General features: G+C 47.2%; 2 protein-coding genes across 3 annotated transcripts in view; one reads left to right on the forward strand and one right to left on the reverse strand.

Moving 5' to 3' along the window:
* Positions 1-19,510, reverse strand: part of LOC113051952 (ADAMTS-like protein 3) — a 142,742-nt gene that overhangs the window by 80,775 nt on the left and 42,457 nt on the right. The window lies entirely within an intron of this gene.
* On the forward strand, positions 8,690-18,803 carry LOC113051950 (fibroin heavy chain-like). 2 transcript variants are annotated; one of them, XM_026216148.1, is made up of 4 exons: positions 8,690-9,970; positions 10,346-10,477; positions 11,163-14,918; positions 15,123-18,803. In XM_026216148.1, exons 1-4 carry the CDS (start codon positions 9,877-9,879, stop codon positions 18,680-18,682), a joined length of 7,542 nt encoding a protein of 2,513 aa, XP_026071933.1. In that variant the 5' UTR covers positions 8,690-9,876; the 3' UTR covers positions 18,683-18,803. The 2 variants fall into 2 exon arrangements, with proteins under 2 accessions (XP_026071933.1, XP_026071932.1); XM_026216147.1 differs by having other exon boundaries at positions 11,163-18,803.

The raw sequence follows: 19,510 nt of genomic DNA on the forward strand, positions 1-19,510 counted from the left end.
ACAGTGGGAATTGTGGGATTGACAGCAGAGCAAGTGGAATGAGAGATGCTCAACTTAATGCAAATGAGAGATGAAAACATTTGCATTTTTGCCACTGTATTTGCACTAAGATATAATACAATTATTGACTGCATATTGTTAGCAACCATAGACCACACTCTTTGGCCAGTTTTCAGTAGGTTTTTCAGCAAAAATGGGCTAATACAGCTAAAGATTTCCAAAAATAGTCAACCAAAATATTTACTCAACCTCAGGCCATCCAAGATGTTTGTTTCTTTATTGAAAAAAAATTAGCATTCCATCACTTGCTCATCAGTGGATTCTCAGTGAATGGGTGCCATCAGAATGAGAGTCCAAACAGCTGATACAAACATCACAATAATCCACACCACTACAGACCAATCAACTGATGCATTGTGAAGTAAAAAGCTGCACATTCATAATAAACAAATCAATAATTAAGAGGTTTTTAACTTTAAACCAGTTCCCTATCCATTATTTTGCTATCTCCAGTAAAAAAAGTTGTCTCGTCTGTATCAGGAGAGAAATATGCACAGATCAAGCACCGTTTAGAAACAAAAATAGTCTAAAATAGTTCAGAACCAAACTCATTTACATCATGGATGGCCTGCAGGGTGAGTATATTTTCAGCAAATTTTCATTTCTGGATGAGCTATTCCTCTAACAAATCATTGGTTATTTTCTTGCATATGTGAATCATATAAAATGGTAATAGTCAAGTTACAAACGCAAATACTGACATGTTGAGCGCTAGTGCTTTCCATCATGTCCTGTCCTTTCTCTACTGTCCCTACAAACCCATTTTATTGCTGTAAGTACTGAAACACAACATAATCCTAGTCATTTCAGAAGGCTAGTCACAGTAATATTAAACTGAGTGAGACTACTAAATTGCAGCAACAGCTGGTGCTTCACTGTCGGTTTATAGAAATTCCTAAAATATGACTATTACTTTAGTCAATGATCCATTTATACTTGAAAGTGGTGACACTGGTTAAGTAAGAGGAACAGCACAGAACCAGATGTTATATTGTCCTGAACAGACCAAGTGACCTGCGCACTGTGTCAACATCAATTTCACCCTGAGTGATCTCATGAACTTGTCATTTGAAGAGCCATTTCTCTGCTGGAAGAGTCATACGAGGAAAAGCATGCCATAAAACATCAGTGAAAAAGCAAAAACATCATATCCAGCTGAATATATAAAAAATAAGTAATTTTATGAGCTAACTGTACCCTGCTTTTAAAACAAATGCATTTATCTGTGCAGAAAGTTGCACTCTCAAATCCAGAGACACCAATTCTACTAAATCAAGCTGAACACAACAGCGATCATTAATCCCACCGATCCAAACGTTTGCTCAGTGCTTGGCCCTTCCTCTGCCTGCTGTGAAAGAGTTTAGTGATACTAATTCCCATGTTGCTAATTAATCCTCATGTAATTTTGGAAGTGAGAGCAAAAAGGTAAATGAGATTAGATTAATTTGAATCTGCCGTCAATCATTTGGAGAGAAAAATTAACCAAGCCTTCATCTACCCCAAACTCACAGCTTGGAAAATTCATAACAAACAATCTTTTCCGAAGTCTACAGGAGAATAGAAAATGTAGGCCTGCCACAAACAGCTAATGTGCACTTACTAATGCAAAATAATAAATAATTATATTATATTATATTATATTTATGTGTGGTGTTTAAGTCTGGGCTTTGACTATAGACCACGCAATTCACCTTTTTCTCTTTCAACCACTGTGTGCTCAGTTAGGGCTGGGCCGAAAGACGATGCAATCTACCATCGCCGATGGCTGATAGACATCACAATGTTGCGCTGTTATCATGATAACGCCCATCCACCCACAGTATTTTGTCACGCCACACCACTCGCATCCGGTGTAGACACAGTGTTAGGAATAGTTCGTTGTTTTCCCTTATAAGGATTCATGGTTCAGGCACACCTCTCCCAATTTCCCCCGAAACTCCCCATAACAGGATCTCACCACCTCAATGCTTTACTCTAGAAATTATGTTGTTTGAATGCGGAGCTGTATTCGATTTCTTCCAGACATATCGTTTGATGTTGAGGCCAAATAATTCAATAATTTGAGTCTGTCTCAGAATCTTCAAGGTATGTTTTGGCAAAGCTCAGTCTAACTGCATGTGGCCTTTCTTGAGGAGTGGCTTTTTTCTTGCCACCCTCCCAAACGAGCCACATTTCTGGAGAATTTGTGATATTGTTGTCACATGCACACAATGACCACTCTTTGTCATAAATTCCTGTGGCTGCTTCAGAGTTACTGTAGGCCTCTTGGTCGCCTCTTGGTCGCCTCTCTGATCGGTTTCCTCTGGCTATTACATCCAGTTTGGAGTGATGTCCTGATGCAGGGAGGCACTGTGTTGTGCCAAATACCTTCCACTTCTTAATAACAGACTTCACTGTTTTTCTAGGCATTTTTTTTTTTTTTTTTTTGTATCCATCTCCTGAATTTTGCCTATCCGCAACTTGATCTTTTGACAGTATCTTGACACCCATAGTTGATTGTTTGCTTCAGTTGCACTACCAAGGATTGAAATGCTCCATGAAATGTCTTTTTATGTGGGGCTAATCAAAGTGAGTACAGCTGATCTCATCTGAAAGCCAAATGACAAGTAATTGTTAGGAGGGGTGACTCTGTTTTATCCTATCTTTCTGTGGTGAGGGGGCGAGGTTCAGCGAGGTCTGCAGCGGTAGAGAGAGTTGGGAAACAAACGAGCGGTAAATTAATGGCGAGTTCACACTGAACAATTTTAGCCCAATTTTCCACTCGCTGACAAATGCCCAAAATCGGAGGCAAATCGGTGCATGTTCATGCGAGTGACAATCACCCAGTGTGAATTATCAAAGACACGATCTGAGGGAATCGCTGACACCCACAAAATATTTGGCATGCAAACTACACTGTGTGCAATGTTTTCTGACTGAAAACCACATAGGTGATAACCTGCAGCGAATGAAAGACCAAGATACAGGCAGAGGGAAGTTCAGGGAGGAGTTAAAGACCAGAATATTAGTAGTTTAATCTTGTGCAGCGCCCCTGTTTCCATATCACTTCTCACGGACCAGACAGAGCTATCAGCAAATCTTCCTATTGTGGAGTCATGCAATGTAAAACCCCCTGTCACAGATCCATCGTGCAGTGTGAACTCAGCATAAGTGGGTCAAATGCAAATTACAAACACCTGTGTCTTGTTCCAGTAATTGGCATGGAGAGAAAGCATAAAGAGGCCTGGGAATGAGAAGGCAGGCAGATACATGTGTGTAGAGACTGTGACTGCTCTGGAGAGCCCCATGTATATTGCTTACGCAACTGTGTTATATTGAGCACTGATAATGTTTCTTTCTGTTTGTTTACTGAAACATGAATAAAATCCCCAACAACAGGCAAGCCAACCCTGTTCTCTTCCTTCTCGATCACTGACTTTGTCATACTTTTATGCAGATGTTATGAGATGCATTGACTTAAAAAGAACTGGATAAAACAATATCTGTGATCATTTTTATTACACACACAAGGTGTAAATCTAAATGTATGGAAAATACAGTGGATCTTTATGTAAGCTTTCATTCTCAGTGCTTCTCAGTTCCTGAATAAGGTGGATCGGGTCGGATAGAGTGCGAATCACAGCATTTGGCTGATCTCCAAACTACACAGTGCTGAAAAGCATCTCAATTAAAACAATAAATTGCCAACACACGCTCTCTTTCACTGCGTCAGGCCCTCAACACTGAGCTAATGAAAGAGGTCACTGGATAATCAGCCATAATTAATGCAAGCCTAGCTTAATGATACCGTTTTTCCTGACACCTAACCATGCCTGCAGAGAAGTCTGAAAAACAGTGAACAAAGATTTATGACTATTAGAAACAAGCCAATGAACCACCACATCTCTTTTTAAATTACTTGGGGTTAATATTTTTATTAATTATTGTTAAAAGTTGTTAGATCATTTATGACCGATCTGAAAATCAATTTAAAGGGAGAGTCTACCACAAAATGAAAATTATGTCCTCATTTAAGCTGTTCCAAACCTGTACGAGTTTAGTTCTTCTGCAAAACACAGAAGAAGATATTTTGAAGAATGTTGGTAATCAAACAGCTGATGGCAGCCACCTCCATTACATTTCTTTATTTTTTTCCATATTATGAAAGTCAGTTTTATTCTGATTATAAGCTTTAATACAGCACAGAAACCGTAATCGCATCCATATATAATTCTTCTCATTACTATGTGAAAATGAGTATATAATTGGAACAGTTTGTTGGAGCTGATCTGACGGTCTTAATGAGAGAGAGAGAGAGAGAAAGAGAGATGCCATTAGAATCGTTAGAATCCAGAATCGCAATTCATATATGAACAGATTTGTACGTGCTCCCCTAGTTTTCTCTTCCTCTTCTCTAAACAAGCACAGCATGGCCTCACCCTCTTTTGTTGTGTGTTCCTGGGGGCGGGGTTTATCTGGGTTCGTGACGTAATGGGCCCGGGAAAAAGATTGTTGTAGTCCCTTAGCAGAGGTTTTTGTATGCATTAAACTGCCAGAATTTTAAAAGCCGATATCTTCATTTGCATTGAACTTTCAGAGCTGCAACTTTGTAGATATTATTCATGCTCAAACAGCAACATTACAAACTAACTAATGTTAAAAAAGTGAAATCGTAATCAACCAGTCCCCTGCTGGCTTTACCCCATGGACCAAATACATTAGCTTCTCACCCATTGCATTTCATGTTTCTCAGTGCCAAAAGCCCAGTCTTATGCAAATCCAAGCCAAAAACAGCTCAACAGCAGCAGTAAATGATGATATGAGCTCAGCTGGCACATTCTCTGCCTTGTTGCCTTTTATTAAATATAAGCAGAAAATTAGGCTACATCTACATCTATAAAATGACTCTAAAGCTTGTAGTTCCTCCTGAATCTGTGGCTAGCACCTTTAATGGATATTTTAGGATTAGAGGGGACATATCAGGTGTTACAGGTTGAACTCACTAGCATTACTATGGACTAGGAGTGTGAGATATTAATCATCAACGATAATATAGCAATTGTTGTTTTAACGATGTGCAAGCTAACATAATCAAGAATTTCACTCAATTAGCAAAAACACATCTAGAGTAAACAAAAGCATATACTGCATGATGAAGCCTATTAGAATATGTTTATGAAAACAAAAACAATTTTTTTTTTTTTTAACAAATCATTTGAGTCAGTGATTCAATTATCCATTCATAAAGACAGTCACTTCCTTCATTTCTAAATGAATCATCCATTTTGAATAAATCATTTGAAAGAATGATTCAATGAATCACTCATTAAGGACTAGCCACCACCTATGGTGGTTTTAGTGTCATATTTATTTATCCATGATAGGCCTAAACCAACCAAAGTGCAAGCATACAGACACACTCAAAATATTGTTCAGTTCTCATTACTGAAAAAAACTGCAATTTTGGTCAAAATCACACACCCCTATGGACCCTTTTAAATATTCACGATCTCTGAAACAGAAGTCATCATAATGAAATGGCATAATTAAAACACAAAATATACATAAATAGTGTTGGAAAAATAAAAGAAAGAAAAACACAGCAGTTACAATTACACAAGGTGTTTTACAGTTACATATGATAAAAATTCTAAAACGTTTTTTTTTTTTTTTTTCTGGTAAAATCTTACTAAACAAGTCTTTTAATGAGCTTATTGAATAAAAAGAATCACTTGTTCACTAGATTTACATTGTTAGTAAGTCTATGAAAAGGGTCTATCACTATTGTTCATTCTAGTGACAACCTAGAATACACTACAATCAAAATGGCAAGTTTTGCATGAGCAAATATCACTTATATTACACACACACACACACACAAAATCTAATGGTAGACTGCCATCCCAGAGTTCACAGCTCTTTTGACAAACTTAGGTCATCCCCCAAGAAAAACGTTGGAGTAAAGCAACAGTTGTTTTTATGGACACAGACTGTTTAAGAGACTTCAGGCTTTTTTACTGCGCTTGTGTCTGCACCTTAGCAATGCTCACTGGCAACCACAGTTATGTTTCGATGAGGATAATAAGAAGTACACAATCAGCCACTGGTGAATGGTCTTTGGATGGGTCTGAGGGGCTGATCTAAGGGACAATAAGCCTTTTTTGTTAATAATGCTGTTGGCTTTGGAGGTAAAACTGCATCTGGACAAGGGGAAGTTACAGTCTGACAACATCTGCTCTGCCTCAAAGACACTCTCCGTACACTTCCTTTCATTCTCACAGACTGTCCTCCCAACAAATGCTTTATAATGAAGCTTCTTCAATGGTTTAGCAGGGAACACTCGTGTTATACTGAGAACCATTATTTGCTGAATTTGGTTGTTGAGTTGTTATATGGTTCTTTGGAATTATTGATCAGCAGTAAGTCAACTGGAGGTTAGTAACTAAAAAAAAAATTTCCTATGGCACCATAAGAACTTCAAAAGCATATCAAACCCCTCCCCCAGTGATCACAAAACCCTTTTTGGTGTCACCAGGCCTACTTGTGCTATAACTTCCATCCTAGCTGAGAGAAAAAATAGCTTTCAAGAATTGGAAAGAGAAGAATAAAGACGTCTGTTGCACTCCATCTAGCTTTTAAAATGTAAGAACACTATGTGAATGGCCCCATATAGATTAAAAAGCAACAGCTATGAAGCGGGAAACATTTAACTTGTAAAGTAGGGATGCCTTAACAAAAACCACTGGGAATCACTGTTCTTCCTACATTTAAAATTATATAATAATAAAATTATATTAATTATTAAAAGTATATTATGTATATACAATTATATTAATGATTGTTTATAAAACTATATTATATAAATGTTATTGTAAAAAATCGAAATATGAATAATTATATAACATTAAAAATTATAATAATTAAATAATATAATTTTAGATAATAATAATCTCATGAGTTTGTTTACATTACATTAATATTACATTAATATGACATTTTATTAAATAATATTAATAATAATAATAATAATAATAATAATTTATTTCCATATTTAAATATACAAAATTAAGAAAAATGTGTAGCATTTTAACAAGAATAAAGTCATGTAATGTTTCTAAAATAAAATCTCACAATAGGACCTCTACAAGAATATGTAAAAGTTTGGAAAACAAAGTCATGACATTATGAGATTAAAGTTGTGCACGTAAAATCAAATGTTAAGTGTTCTAAAACAATTTCATCATTAGAATTCTGTATAAACATTTTTCAAAATGAATTTTTTTAGTGGTCTAGTACAGAAATTGCATGAGTGATGGTTATGTGAGTGAGTTGGCTATGGCGTTATTGAAACTTGAAAAAGGTTTTCACATGGCATCATAGTAACTTCTGAAGGTCCCCACTGGCTTCAGGCTTCAAACCCATTCATGCGTAAGAAAAGTCATGATTCATTCCACTCTTCACAAAGGCTTCACTGCTGATAAACAAAGAAATACCACAGGGAATAACCAAGCAATCAGTGAATGCAAGATAACATTGACAAGATGCCCAATGCTGTTCAAACTTCGCAGAAGCTTGCATGTGGGTTAAGAGGAGAAGATTATGGGTTGCTAGCACAACCACATACATATGTCAAGAATTTCGAAGGAGTCTGTGTAAAGAGGAGGTGGTTTTGAGAATACACAGATTCTGATGGCTCATCGTTACCATGTTTGACCTAGACCAGAACATCTTTCCTGCATTAGAGACTTTCCAGCACTTGTCATGAAGAGGAACTGATATCATAAATAAAGTATGTTAACATGCTGTCAGAGTGAGTGGACGTTATGTTTGATATGCGATTAAATAGTTTTCTCTTGGTGTTTTAAACATTAAACCACCATTTCCTATTCATCCAAAACCTTAAGATTTACACACACTTTAGACAACGACATCTGCTTTTTGAATATAACTTAGTCTTCATGAAAACATACAGTACTTATGTATCGCTGCCATTTTGAGGTTCTATACATGAACAGATACTTGCAACAAATTCAATGGCTTCTTCAACAGACATTAGAAAAAACAAACACTCCACAACTGCTAAAATACATAAAACCGTCCTTGGAAAACCAAATGTCAAACATATCAGTCCCTCACACATTCAGATACTGGTATGTGGAAAGAATACAAAGCAAATGCCATTAATCAAATATCATTAAATATGAAATATCATAGAGACGACATAATTAATCAGATCAATAATGAAAATGGTAAATATCATTTTACATAAATACAATTTATAATAAATACACTTACTACACAGTCACTAATTTAAGATACAGGAGTAATATCATATATCCAATTATATATCATTTTATCAGTTTATTAAATAATAAAGTAAGAGGCCATATTTAAAATGTTTCATAGTACATGCAGCTAAAAGTGTGTTAGAGATTTAATTGGGATATTGATTATTCCTGTGATTTGTTTGCTCAATGGAAAAGGAATCTATATTTTTAATGTTTTTTTTTTTGTTGTTGTTGTTGTTTTTTTTGGGTGGATGTGGAAAATGTGATTAGAAGGAAAACACATTAAATTCAAGTTAAATAATTTTGATATGTATGTATTATTCAAATAAATGTAATAATAATAACTTTACTTTTTTCTTGTACATCTTTTTTATTATTTTGGGAAATGGGAAAATTTCACATACATAAGAAGCTCAGGGTTCAAACCAAATTTCTTCAGTTTTTTTCAGGAGACTTAAGGACTACTGCACCAGTTTGGAGAACATTGGTAATAAAAATCAAACAAGACTTGTAATTTTTTTTTTTTTTTTTTTTTACGAATATACAGTTGTTGATTACTGAATAAAGGGTTTGCACACTCTTGTACATTATTGTTGTATATTTTCGTCTGGTTAAGTTTAAGAAAAGAATAAGAATTAGAAGAACTAGCACACACTGCTTCGGACTGTACAGTGCTGCATGAAGTTGAACACACTTATTGATACTACAACATGATTTGATAGTGTCACCATAGAAATGCACCAGGGGCGCGGGAAGGTGTCTTAGATTGGGGGGTGCTGTAGGCTACGCATGGAACGCACAATAGAGCTAAGGGAAAATAGCATATTTTCTTAGCAATAGATGTTATATACACTAAGTGAAAATAGCTAGATTCTATTTATATGTTAAAATAGCAGGATATTCTGATAATTACTTATTGCAAATAGTGGCAATTATCTGCATTGAAATACATTATAAAACAGTGTGCAATAATAACTTATTTATTTCAAATAAATATATTGGTTTATTTCAAATTATTAAATGGATGACACCTTACTGGGACAAAAGCCCTGGAGCAGACCTACCCTAACCCTACCCGCTTTATTTTCCACTTTTTTTATTATTGCCTTAATTTTTATTAAAAATAAATGCTTTTCTTATGTGATTTGAAATTTGAAAAGGGAGAAAAAAGGTAGTAATAAGGAAAAAATGGGGTGCTGTAGCACCCTCAGCACCCCCACTTCTCACACCTATGAAATGCACAATTCTTTCGTAATTAGGCTATCTTAATTATTATGACATGGCTTGAACGCAGCATTCTGCTCATTCAACCCCAATCAAACACACCTGAACAAGTTAATCAAGACATTACAGATTTCTAGAAAGCTACAAGCAGGTGAGTTTGATCAAGGTTGGAACTGACCTGTTCTCCTTGTATCTTTAAAACCCAATTTTATAGAGGTTGATATTGCAGCAACACTTATTTGTTTTAGTTGTATGTGCTTTGCAATCTCCTTTCCCTGACGCACCGATTCAGCACATTTTCCAGCAAAGATTGCAGGCCGGGAGGATGACTGTCCGAGCGTATTTCATGTTGATTGTAGTTACATCATTTCTATTCAGATACTTGAGCATAACTCATGCTATTCAAAGACGAACCACAGGTGAGAAAATCTGTTGATTTCACTACACTGTCTGAAGAAATGCAGAAATAAGTGACTCTCAGGTCATGTCCACGGGTATTTCTATAAACCAGTTTTCCCCTTTTACTTTGAAATCCCAGTCCATATGATGATGATGCACTGTCAAGAACATGCCAAGCCAACAGGTTTTGATTTTTCTCAACCAAAATAACTTTAAAAATAACAATGTTTGTGTTGACTGGGCCTCAGTCTTTGAAAGCAGTTAACACCGTTTATGAATGAGTAGTAGTGGACCTACCTAAAATAACATGCATAAAAATGTATGAATGCAAAACTCCTTATTTACTAATGTTGGATCTCCGTGGCCTGCCCTAATGATTTTCTTGAATTCTCTAGTGGACCACTTATGTCCAGTGACGCTAACAGCCATGGCATCCCATCAAAGTTGTTCTTCTGATAATGACTGCCCTGGAGGACAAAAATGCTATCGCTTTGACAGTGGCCCTGTTTGTGTGCTGCCTGTCTTCCGTGAGTTTGTTAATGGATGCTAAGGATAAAAAAAAAAAAAAACTAACTCCTTGAATTCAACAAGTTTTAAGCAGAGACTTTGCCTTTTTGTTTTTCTCTAAAGTAGGTTTGAATTTGTCACTTAGGGTAGTTTTATGCACCGGATGGTTTTACAATAGAGGAATAATACTTTTAAACCGTGATTCTCAATTCCAGTCCTGGAAAGCCCCTTCTCTGCAGATTTTGCATGTCTCTTTAACACGCCTGATTGAAATCATCAGCTTGTTTGCGATCCATGAACCGAATCAATGAGTTGATTCTCAATCTGGTGTGTTAAGAGCAACATTCAAAATGTACAGAGCAGAGGGTCCCCAGGACTGGAACTGAGAACCATTGACTTGGACTATAACTCACTCTGTAGGTAAAACTTGCTATTCATGCTCTGGGTTTTTTTTTTCCCTAGTATATTAAAGTGATACACGATCCATTCACTATCTGCTCCTGGAGAGCTACTGTCCAACAGATTTCTGCTCCAACCCCAATCAAACACACCTGAACCAGCTAGTCAAGTTGTTCACGGATACTTGATAATTACACACAGGTGTGTTGGAACCAAAGTCTGCAGGACGGTAGCCCTCTAGGAGCAGGGTTTGGAGACCCCTGGTCTAAATGCACAAACTAAAGCTGACTTTCTATGTTCACCCAGTGAAGCCGGGTCAATGTCCTATACCGGAGATGATTCCACTGTATGCTAAAAGCTGTTTTCATGATGGCCAGTGTCCTGCCACACAAAAATGTTGCCCAACCACCGGTGGCTTTGCATGCAGTGAACCACGTGGTCTGGGAAGAGGTCAGGCAAGTTGCCAAGGAAACTGTTACAGTCAGGGTGCTGGCCAGGGAACCGGACTGGGAAGCGGTTACGGCCAGGGAAGTGGCCATGGAATTGGACCAGGCAAGGGAAGTGGCCATGGAATTGGACCAAGCAAGGGAAGTGGCCATGGAATTGGACCGGGCAAGGGAAGTGGAGTAGGCCAAGGAAGTGGTGTTGGAATTGGACAGGGCCAGGGAAGCAGTGTCGGAATTGGGAAGGGCCAGGGAAGCAGTGTCGGAATTGGACTTGGCCAGGGGAGCGGCCATGGAATGGGACCGGGCCAGGGGAGCGGTGTGGGCATTGGACAGGGCCAGGGGAGCGGCCATGGAATGGGACAGGGCCAGGGGAGCGGTGTGGGCCAGGGGAGGGGCATCGGCATTGGACCGGGCCAGGGGAGCAACCATGGAATGGGACAGGGCCAGGGCCAGGGGAGCGGTGTGGGCGTTGGACAGGGCCAGGGGAGCGGCCATGGACAGGGCCAGGGGAGCGGTGTGGGCCAGGGGAGGGGCATCGGCGTTGGACAGGGCCAGGGGAGCAGCCATGGAATGGGCCAGGAAAGCAACCAGCGAAGTCGTGTTGGAGTTGGACCGGGCCAGGGAAGCGGTGTCAGAATTGGACTTGGCCAGGGGAGTGGCGTTGGACAGGGGAGTGGTGTTGAAATGGGACAGGGCCAGGGGAGGGGCCAGGGAAGCAGTGTCGGAATTGGACTTGGCCAGGGAAGTGGACATGGAATGGGCCAGGGGAGTGGCGTTGGAATGGGACCGGGCCAGGGGAGTGGCCAGGGAAGCGGAATCGGATGGGGACCGGGATGGTTACAGGGAAGCGGCGTCGGATGGGGACCGGGATGGTTACAGGGAAGCGGCGTCGGATGGGAACAGGGATGGTTACAGGAAAGTGGCGTCGGATGGGCCCAGGAGAGTGGTGTTGGAGTTGGACCGGGGAGCGGCGTCGGATGGGGACCGGGAAGCGGCCAGGGAAGTGGAGTGGTAAATGGCCAGGGAAGTGGAGTGGTAAATGGCCAGGGAAGTGGCATTGGAGGGGGCCAGGAGAGCGGCGTCGGCATTGGACGGGGCCAGGGGAGCGCCCATGGAATGGGCCAGGGGAGCGGAACTGGACAGGGCCAGGGGAGGGGCAAGGGGGGAGGCATTGGAATAGGACCGGGTCAGGGAAGTGGTGTTGGATGGGGCCAGGGGAGCGGTGTTGGCATTGGATGGGGCCAGGGAAGTGGTGTTGGATGGGGCCAGGGGAGTGGCGTCGGCATTGGATGGGGCCAGGGAAGTGGAGTTGGAAATGGGCAGGGAAATGGCATTGGACAGGGCCAGGGGAACAGCATTGGCATTGGACAGGGACCGGGCCAGAGGAGCGGCGTTGGCATTGGACAGGGCCAGGGGAGTGGCACTGGATGGGGCCAGGGAAGTGGAGTTGGAAACGGCCAGGGAAATGGGGTTGGAATGGGTATGGGCCAGGGGAGCGGAATTGGACAGGGCCAGGGAAATGGCATTGGAAAAGGAAAGGGCCAGGGGAGTGGCATCGGCATTGGACAGGGCCAGGGGAGTGGCGTTGGCCAGGGGAGCGGCATCGGCGTTGGACGGGGTCAGGGGAGCGGCATCGGCGTTGGACGGGGTCAGGGGAGCGGCATCGGCGTTGGACGGGGTCAGGGGAGCGGCGTCGGCATTGGACGGGGTCAAGGGAGTGGGGTTGGCATTGGACGGGGCCAGGGGAGCGGTGTCGGCATTGGACAGGGCCAGGGGAGCGGAGTTGGCCAGGGGAGCAGCGTCGGCATTGGACAGGGCCAGGGGAGCAGAATTGGAATTGAACAGGGTCAGGGGAGCGGCGTCGGCATTGGCCAGGGCCAGCGGAGCAGAGTTATTCAGGGGGGCAACATCGGCACTGGACAGGGCCAGGGGAGTGGGGTTGGCCAGGGGAGCGGTGTCGACATTGGACCGGGCCAGGGGAGTGGGGTTGGGATTGGACAGGGCCAGGGGAGTGGAACTGGCAAGGCGGCCGGCGTCGGCATTGGACAGGGCAAGGGGAGTGAGATTGGCCAGGGGAGCGGCGTTGGCATTGGACAGGGCCAGGGGAGCGGCGTTGGCATTGGACCGGGCCAGGGGATTGGGGTTGGCATTGGACAGGGCCAGGGGAGTGGGGTTGGCATTGGCCAGGGGAGTGGAATTGTCCAGGGGGGCAACATCGGCACTGGACAGGGCCAGGGGAGTGGGGTTGGCCAGGGAAGCGGCGTCAGCATTGGACCGGGCCAGGGGGGCGGCATTGGCATTGGACAGGGCCAGGGGAGCGGCGTTGGCATTGGACAGGGCCACGGAAGTGTCAGTGACCAGGGGAGCAGTGTTGGCCAGCGGGGCGGCGTCGGCATTGCACCGAGCCAGGGAAGTGGCATTGGACTGGGCCAGGGGAGCAGTGTCAGCATTGGACGGGGCCAGGGAAGCGGGGCTGGCCAGGGGAGTGGAATTGTCCAGGGGGGCAATGTCGGCACTGGACCGGGCCAGGGGAGTGGCAGTGGCCAGGGGAGCGTCATCGGCATTGGACTGGGCCAGGGAAGCGGCGTTGGCATTGGACCGGGCCAGGGGAGTGGAATTGTCCAGGGGGGCAACGTCGGCACTGGACAGGGCCAGGAAAGTGGCAGTGGCCAGGGGAGCAGTGTCAGCATTGGACAGGGCCAAGGAACTGGCAGTGGCCAGGGGAGCGGCGTCGGCATTGGACCGGGCCAGGGGAGCAGCATTGGCGTTGGACAGGGTCAGGGGAGCGGTGTCAGCATTGGACAGGGCCAGGGGAGCAGCATTGGCATTGGACGGGGTCAGGGGAGCGGTGTCGGCACTGGACAGGGCCAGGGGAGCAGAATTGGCATTGGACGGGGTCAGGGGAGCGGCATCGGCATTGGCCAGGGCCAGCAGAGCAGAGTTATTCAGGGGGGCAACATCGGCACTGGACCGGGCCAGGGGAGCGGTGTTGGCATTGGCCAGGGGAGTGGGGTTGGCCAGGGGAGCGGTGTCGACATTGGACAGGGCCAGGGGAGTGGGGTTGGGATTGGACCGGGCCAGGGGAGTGGAATTGGCAAGGCGGGCAGCGTCGGCATTGGACAGGGCCAGGGGAGTGAGATTGGCCAGGGGAGCGGCGTTGGCATTGGACAGGGCCAGGGGAGTGGGGTTGGCATTGGACAGGGCCAGGGGAGTGGGGTTGGCATTGGACAGGGCCAGGGGAGTGGGGTTGGCATTGGACCGGGCCAGGGGAGTGGAATTGTCCAGGGGGGCAACATCGGCACTGGACAGGGCCAGGGGAGTGGGGTTGGCCAGGGGAGTGGCGTCGGCATTAGACTGGGCCAGGGAAGTGGCATTGGACCAGGCCAGGGGAGTGGAATTGTCCAGGGGGGCAACATCGGCACTGGACAGGGCCAAGGAACTGGCAGTGGCCAGGGGAGCGGCGTCGGCATTGGACAGGGCCAGGGAAGTGTCAGTGGCCAGGGGAGCAGTGTTGGCCAGAGGGGCAGCGTCGGCATTGCACCGAGCCAGGGAAGTGGCATTGGACTGGGCCAGGGGAGCAGTGTCAGCATTGGACGGGGCCAGGGAAGCGGGGCTGGCCAGGGGAGTGGCGTTGGCATTGGACTGGGCCAGGGGAGTGGCATCGGCATTGGACAGGGCCAGGAGAGCAGAGTTGGCCAAGGGAGCGGTGTCAGCATTGGACAGGGCCAGGGAAGTGGCAGTGGCCAGGGGAGTGGCGTTGGCATTGGACCAGGCCAGGGGAACAGTGTCGGCCAGGGAAGCGGCGTCGGCATTGGACAAGGCCAGGGGAGTGGAATTGTCCAGGGGGGCAATGTCGGCACTGGACAGGGCCAGGGAAGTGGCAGTGGCCAGGGGAGCATCATCGGCATTGGACTGGGCCAGGGGAGCGGCATTGGCATTGGACAGGGCCAAGGAAGTGGCAGTGGCCAGGGGAGTGGCGTCGGCATTGGACAGGGCCAGGGAAGTGGCAGTGGCCAGGGGAGCAGTGTTGGCCAGCGGGGCGGCGTCGGCATTGGACAGGGCCAGGGAACTGGCATTGCACCGAGCCAGGGAAGTGGCATTGGACCGGGCCAGGGGAGCAGTGTCGGCATTGGACGGGGCCAGGGAAGCGGGGCTGGCCAGGGGAGCGGCATCGGCATTGGACTGGGACAGGGAAGTGGCAGTGACCAGGGGAGTGGCATCAGCATTGGACAGGGCCAGGGGAGCAGAGTTGGCCAGCGGGGTGGTGTCAGCATTGGACAGGGCCAGGGGAGCAGAGTTGGCCAGGGGGGTGGTGTCAGCATTGGACAGGGCCAGGGAAGTGGCAGGGGCCAGGGGAGTGGCGTTGGCATTGGACCAGGCCAGGGGAGTGGATGGGGCCGGGGCCAGGGAAGCGGCATTGGCCAGGGTCAGGGGAGTGGAGTTGGCACTGGACAGGGCCGGGGGAGTGGAATTGAACCGGGCCAGGGGAGCGGCGTCGGCATTGGACCGGGCCAGGGGAGTGGAATTGGAACTGAACAGGGCCAGGGGAGCGGCATTGGTCAGGGAAGCGGAATTGGAATTGGAATTGAACAGGGCCAGGGGAATGGAATTGAACAGGGCCAGGGGAGTGGCGTCAGCATTGGACCGGGTCAGGGGAGTGACGTCGGCATTGGACTGGGCCAGGGGAGCGGCGTTGGCCAGGGACGCGGAATTGGAATTGAACAGGGCCAGGGGAGTGGAATTGAACAGGGCCAGGGGAGTGGAATTGAACAGGGCCAGGGGAGTGGAATTGAACAAGGCCAGGGGAGCGGCGTTGGCCAGGGAAGCAGAATTGGAATTGGAAAGGGCGAGGGGAGCGGAGTTGCCAAGGGAAGCGGCGTCGGCATTGGACAAGGCCAGGGGAGCGGCGTCGGCATTGGACCGGGCCAGGGGAGCGGGGTTGGCCAGGGAAGCAGAATTGGATTTGGACAGGGCGAGGGGAGCGGCGTCGGCATTGGACCGGGCCAAGGAAGTGGAGTTGGCCAGGGAAGCGGTGTCAGCATTGGACAGGGCCAAGGGAGTGGAGTTGGCCAGGGAAGTGGCAGTGGACAGGGCCAGGGAAGCGGCGTCGGCATTGGACAGGGCCAAGGAAGTGGCAGTGGCCAGGGGAGTGGCGTCGGCATTGGACCGGGCCAGGGAAGTGGCAGTGGCCAGGGGAGCAGTGTTGGCCAGCGGGGCGGCGTCGGCATTGGACAGGGCCAGGGAACTGGCATTGCACCGAGCCAGGGAAGTGGCATTGGACCGGGCCAGGGGAGCAGTGTCGGCATTGGACGGGGCCAGGGAAGCGGGGCTGGCCAGGGGAGCGGCATCGGCATTGGACTGGGACAGGGAAGTGGCAGTGACCAGGGGAGTGGCATCAGCATTGGACAGGGCCAGGGGAGCAGAGTTGGCCAGGGGGGTGGTGTCAGCATTGGACAGGGCCAGGGGAGCAGAGTTGGCCAGGGGGGTGGTGTCAGCATTGGACAGGGCCAGGGGAGCAGAGTTGGCCAGGGGGGCGGTGTTGGCATTGGACCGGGCCAGGGAAGTGGCAGTGGCCAGGGGAGTGGCGTTGGCATTGGACCAGGCCAGGGGAGTGGATGGGGCCGGGGCCAGGGAAGCGGCATTGGCCAGGGTCAGGGGAGTGGAGTTGGCACTGGACAGGGCCGGGGGAGTGGAATTGAACAGGGCCAGGGGAGTGGAATTGAACCGGGCCAGGGGAGCGGCGTCGGCATTGGACCGGGCCAGGGGAGTGGAATTGGAATTGAACAGGGCCAGGGGAGCGGCATTGGTCAGGGAAGCGGAATTGGAATTGGAATTGAACCGGGCCAGGGGAGTGGAATTGAACCGGGCCAGGGGAGTGGAATTGAACCGGGCCAGGGGAGTGGCGTCGGAATTGAACAGGGCCAGGGGAGTGGAATTGAACAGGGCCAGGGGAGTGGCGTCGGCATTGGACCGGGCCAGGGGAGTGGAATTGAACCGGGCCAGGGGAGTGGCGTCAGCATTGGACCGGGTCAGGGGAGTGACGTCGGCATTGGACCGGGCCAGGGGAGCGGCGTTGGCCAGGGACGCGGAATTGGAATTGGAATTGAACAGGGCCAGGGGAGTGGAATTGAACAGGGCCAGGGGAGTGGAATTGAACAGGGCCAGGGGAGTTGCGTCGGCATTGGACCGGGCCAGGGGAGTGGAATTGAACCGGGCCAGGGGAGTGGCGTCGGAATTGAACAGGGCCAGGGGAGTGGAATTGAACAGGGCCAGGGGAGTGGCGTCAGCATTGGACCGGGTCAGGGGAGTGACGTCGGCATTGGACCGGGCCAGGGGAGCGGCGTTGGCCAGGGACGCGGAATTGGAATTGGAATTGAACAGGGCCAGGGGAGTGGAATTGAACAGGGCCAGGGGAGTGGAATTGAACAGGGCCAGGGGAGTGGAATTGAACAGGGCCAGGGGAGTGGAATTGAACAAGGCCAGGGGAGTGGAATTGAACAGGGCCAGGGGAGCGGCGTTGGCCAGGGAAGCAGAATTGGAATTGGACAGGGCGAGGGGAGCGGAGTTGGCCAGGGAAGCGGCGTCGGCATTGGACAGGGCCAGGGGAGCGGAATTGGCATTGGACAGGGCCAGGGGAGTGGCGTTGGCATTGGACCGGGCCAGGGGAGCGGGGTTGGCCAGGGAAGCAGAATTGGATTTGGACAGGGCGAGGGGAGCGGAGTTGGCCAGGGAAGCGGCGTCGGCATTGGACAGGGCCAGGGGAGTGGAATTGGAATTGAACAGGGCCAGGGGAGCGGAATTGACATTGGACCGGGCCAAGGAAGTGGAGTTGGCCAGGGAAGCGGTGTCAGCATTGGACAGGGCCAAGGGAGTGGAGTTGGCCAGGGAAGTGGCAGTGGACAGGGCCAGGGAAGTGGCGTCGGCATTGGACAGGGCCAGGGGAGTGGAATTGGAATTGAAAAGGGCCAGGGGAGCGGCGTCGGCATTGGACAGGGCCAGGAGAGTGGAATTGGAATTGAACAGGGACAGGCGAGCAGCATTGACATTGGATTGGGCCAGGGAAGTGGCAGTGGACCGGGCCAGGGGAGTGGTGTCGGCCAGGGAAGCGGTGTCGGCATTGGACAGGGCCAGGGAAGCGGCCATGGAAGTGGCACTGGAATTGGACCGGGCCGGGGAAGTGGCCATGGATGGGTCCGGGGAAGAGGCCGTGGAATTGGAACCGGCAACAGAAGTGGAGTCAGAATTGGGCTGGGCCAAGGAAGCGGCCATGGAAGGGGACAGGGAAGAGGCCAGGGCCAGGGAAGTGGCACTGCACATGGAAGCGGAATTGCTCCCGCAAGCGGCACTGGAATTGGCCAGGGAAGCGGAATTGGACAGTGATGCGGTCAAGAATGCGTTTGAGGAAATGGTTGGGGACATGGCCAAGGTCAATGATGTTGTCCCGGATATAGTCCTGGGAGTTTTGCATAATACTTGCTGGAGATATTTTCAATTCTGTCTCTCTCCCACCACCTCAAATAAAAATTATTTGATCGAGTTGGTGTCTTTGGTATCATTTGGCTGTTTTCTCACATAACTGCTTTCTGGCATCAGTGCTTTTAAGTTCCTCTCCCTGAAACCTGGAGATTGTTTGTGAAAAGTTCGATTTAATGAATATAGAGAAAATACAATTATTCCCATTTAAAAATGAATTGACCAAATCAGAATATCACTTATCAAATAACTAGCGCTATACATATTTTCTAAAATCAGTTTATATAAATGTCTATAAGTGGTAAACAGCTGTGAAGATTTGAGTAGTAAAACAATTGAGTAGTTTTTCTTTCACTAATTCAATGTTACTTTGTTTTTTTTTGCAATTGTTAGTGAAATCAACCAGCAATTGCAACCAGAAAATTGTTGCTACACTTTCTTTTGTCAATTCAAAATCCCAATAATTCAATCTCACAGAAACTAGAGTATAATTCAAATATCATTAAATATTTACCAGTAATAACTGCAGAGCTGTATTTAGAAAAACAAGCAAAACGACCTTAATTCAATTGTACGCACCTTGAAAACTTGTTGAAGTATTGAAGTATAAAGACTGGAGAATAAAAAAATAAAGACTGGAAAATAAGATTCCACTTGGCTTAAAGCTGCAGTAAGTAACTTTTGTAAAAATATATATTTTACATATTTGTTAAACCTGTCATTATATCCTGACAG

This window comes from Carassius auratus, chromosome 32 (assembly GCF_003368295.1).
Source record: "Carassius auratus strain Wakin chromosome 32, ASM336829v1, whole genome shotgun sequence".
NCBI classification, from domain to species: domain Eukaryota; kingdom Metazoa; phylum Chordata; class Actinopteri; order Cypriniformes; family Cyprinidae; genus Carassius; species Carassius auratus.

What these genes read in the sequence shown, in the direction of transcription:
- LOC113051950 (XM_026216147.1), top strand. Translation starts at nt 9,877, where the DNA reads ATGACTGTCCGAGCGTATTTCATGTTGATTGTAGTTACATCATTTCTA. An exon ending in TATTCAAAGACGAACCACAG is followed by an intron (nt 9,971 to 10,345) that starts GTGAGAAAATCT and finishes TGAATTCTCTAG; the next exon opens with TGGACCACTTATGTCCAGTG. An exon ending in TTGTGTGCTGCCTGTCTTCC is followed by an intron (nt 10,478 to 11,162) that starts GTGAGTTTGTTA and finishes ATGTTCACCCAG; the next exon opens with TGAAGCCGGGTCAATGTCCT.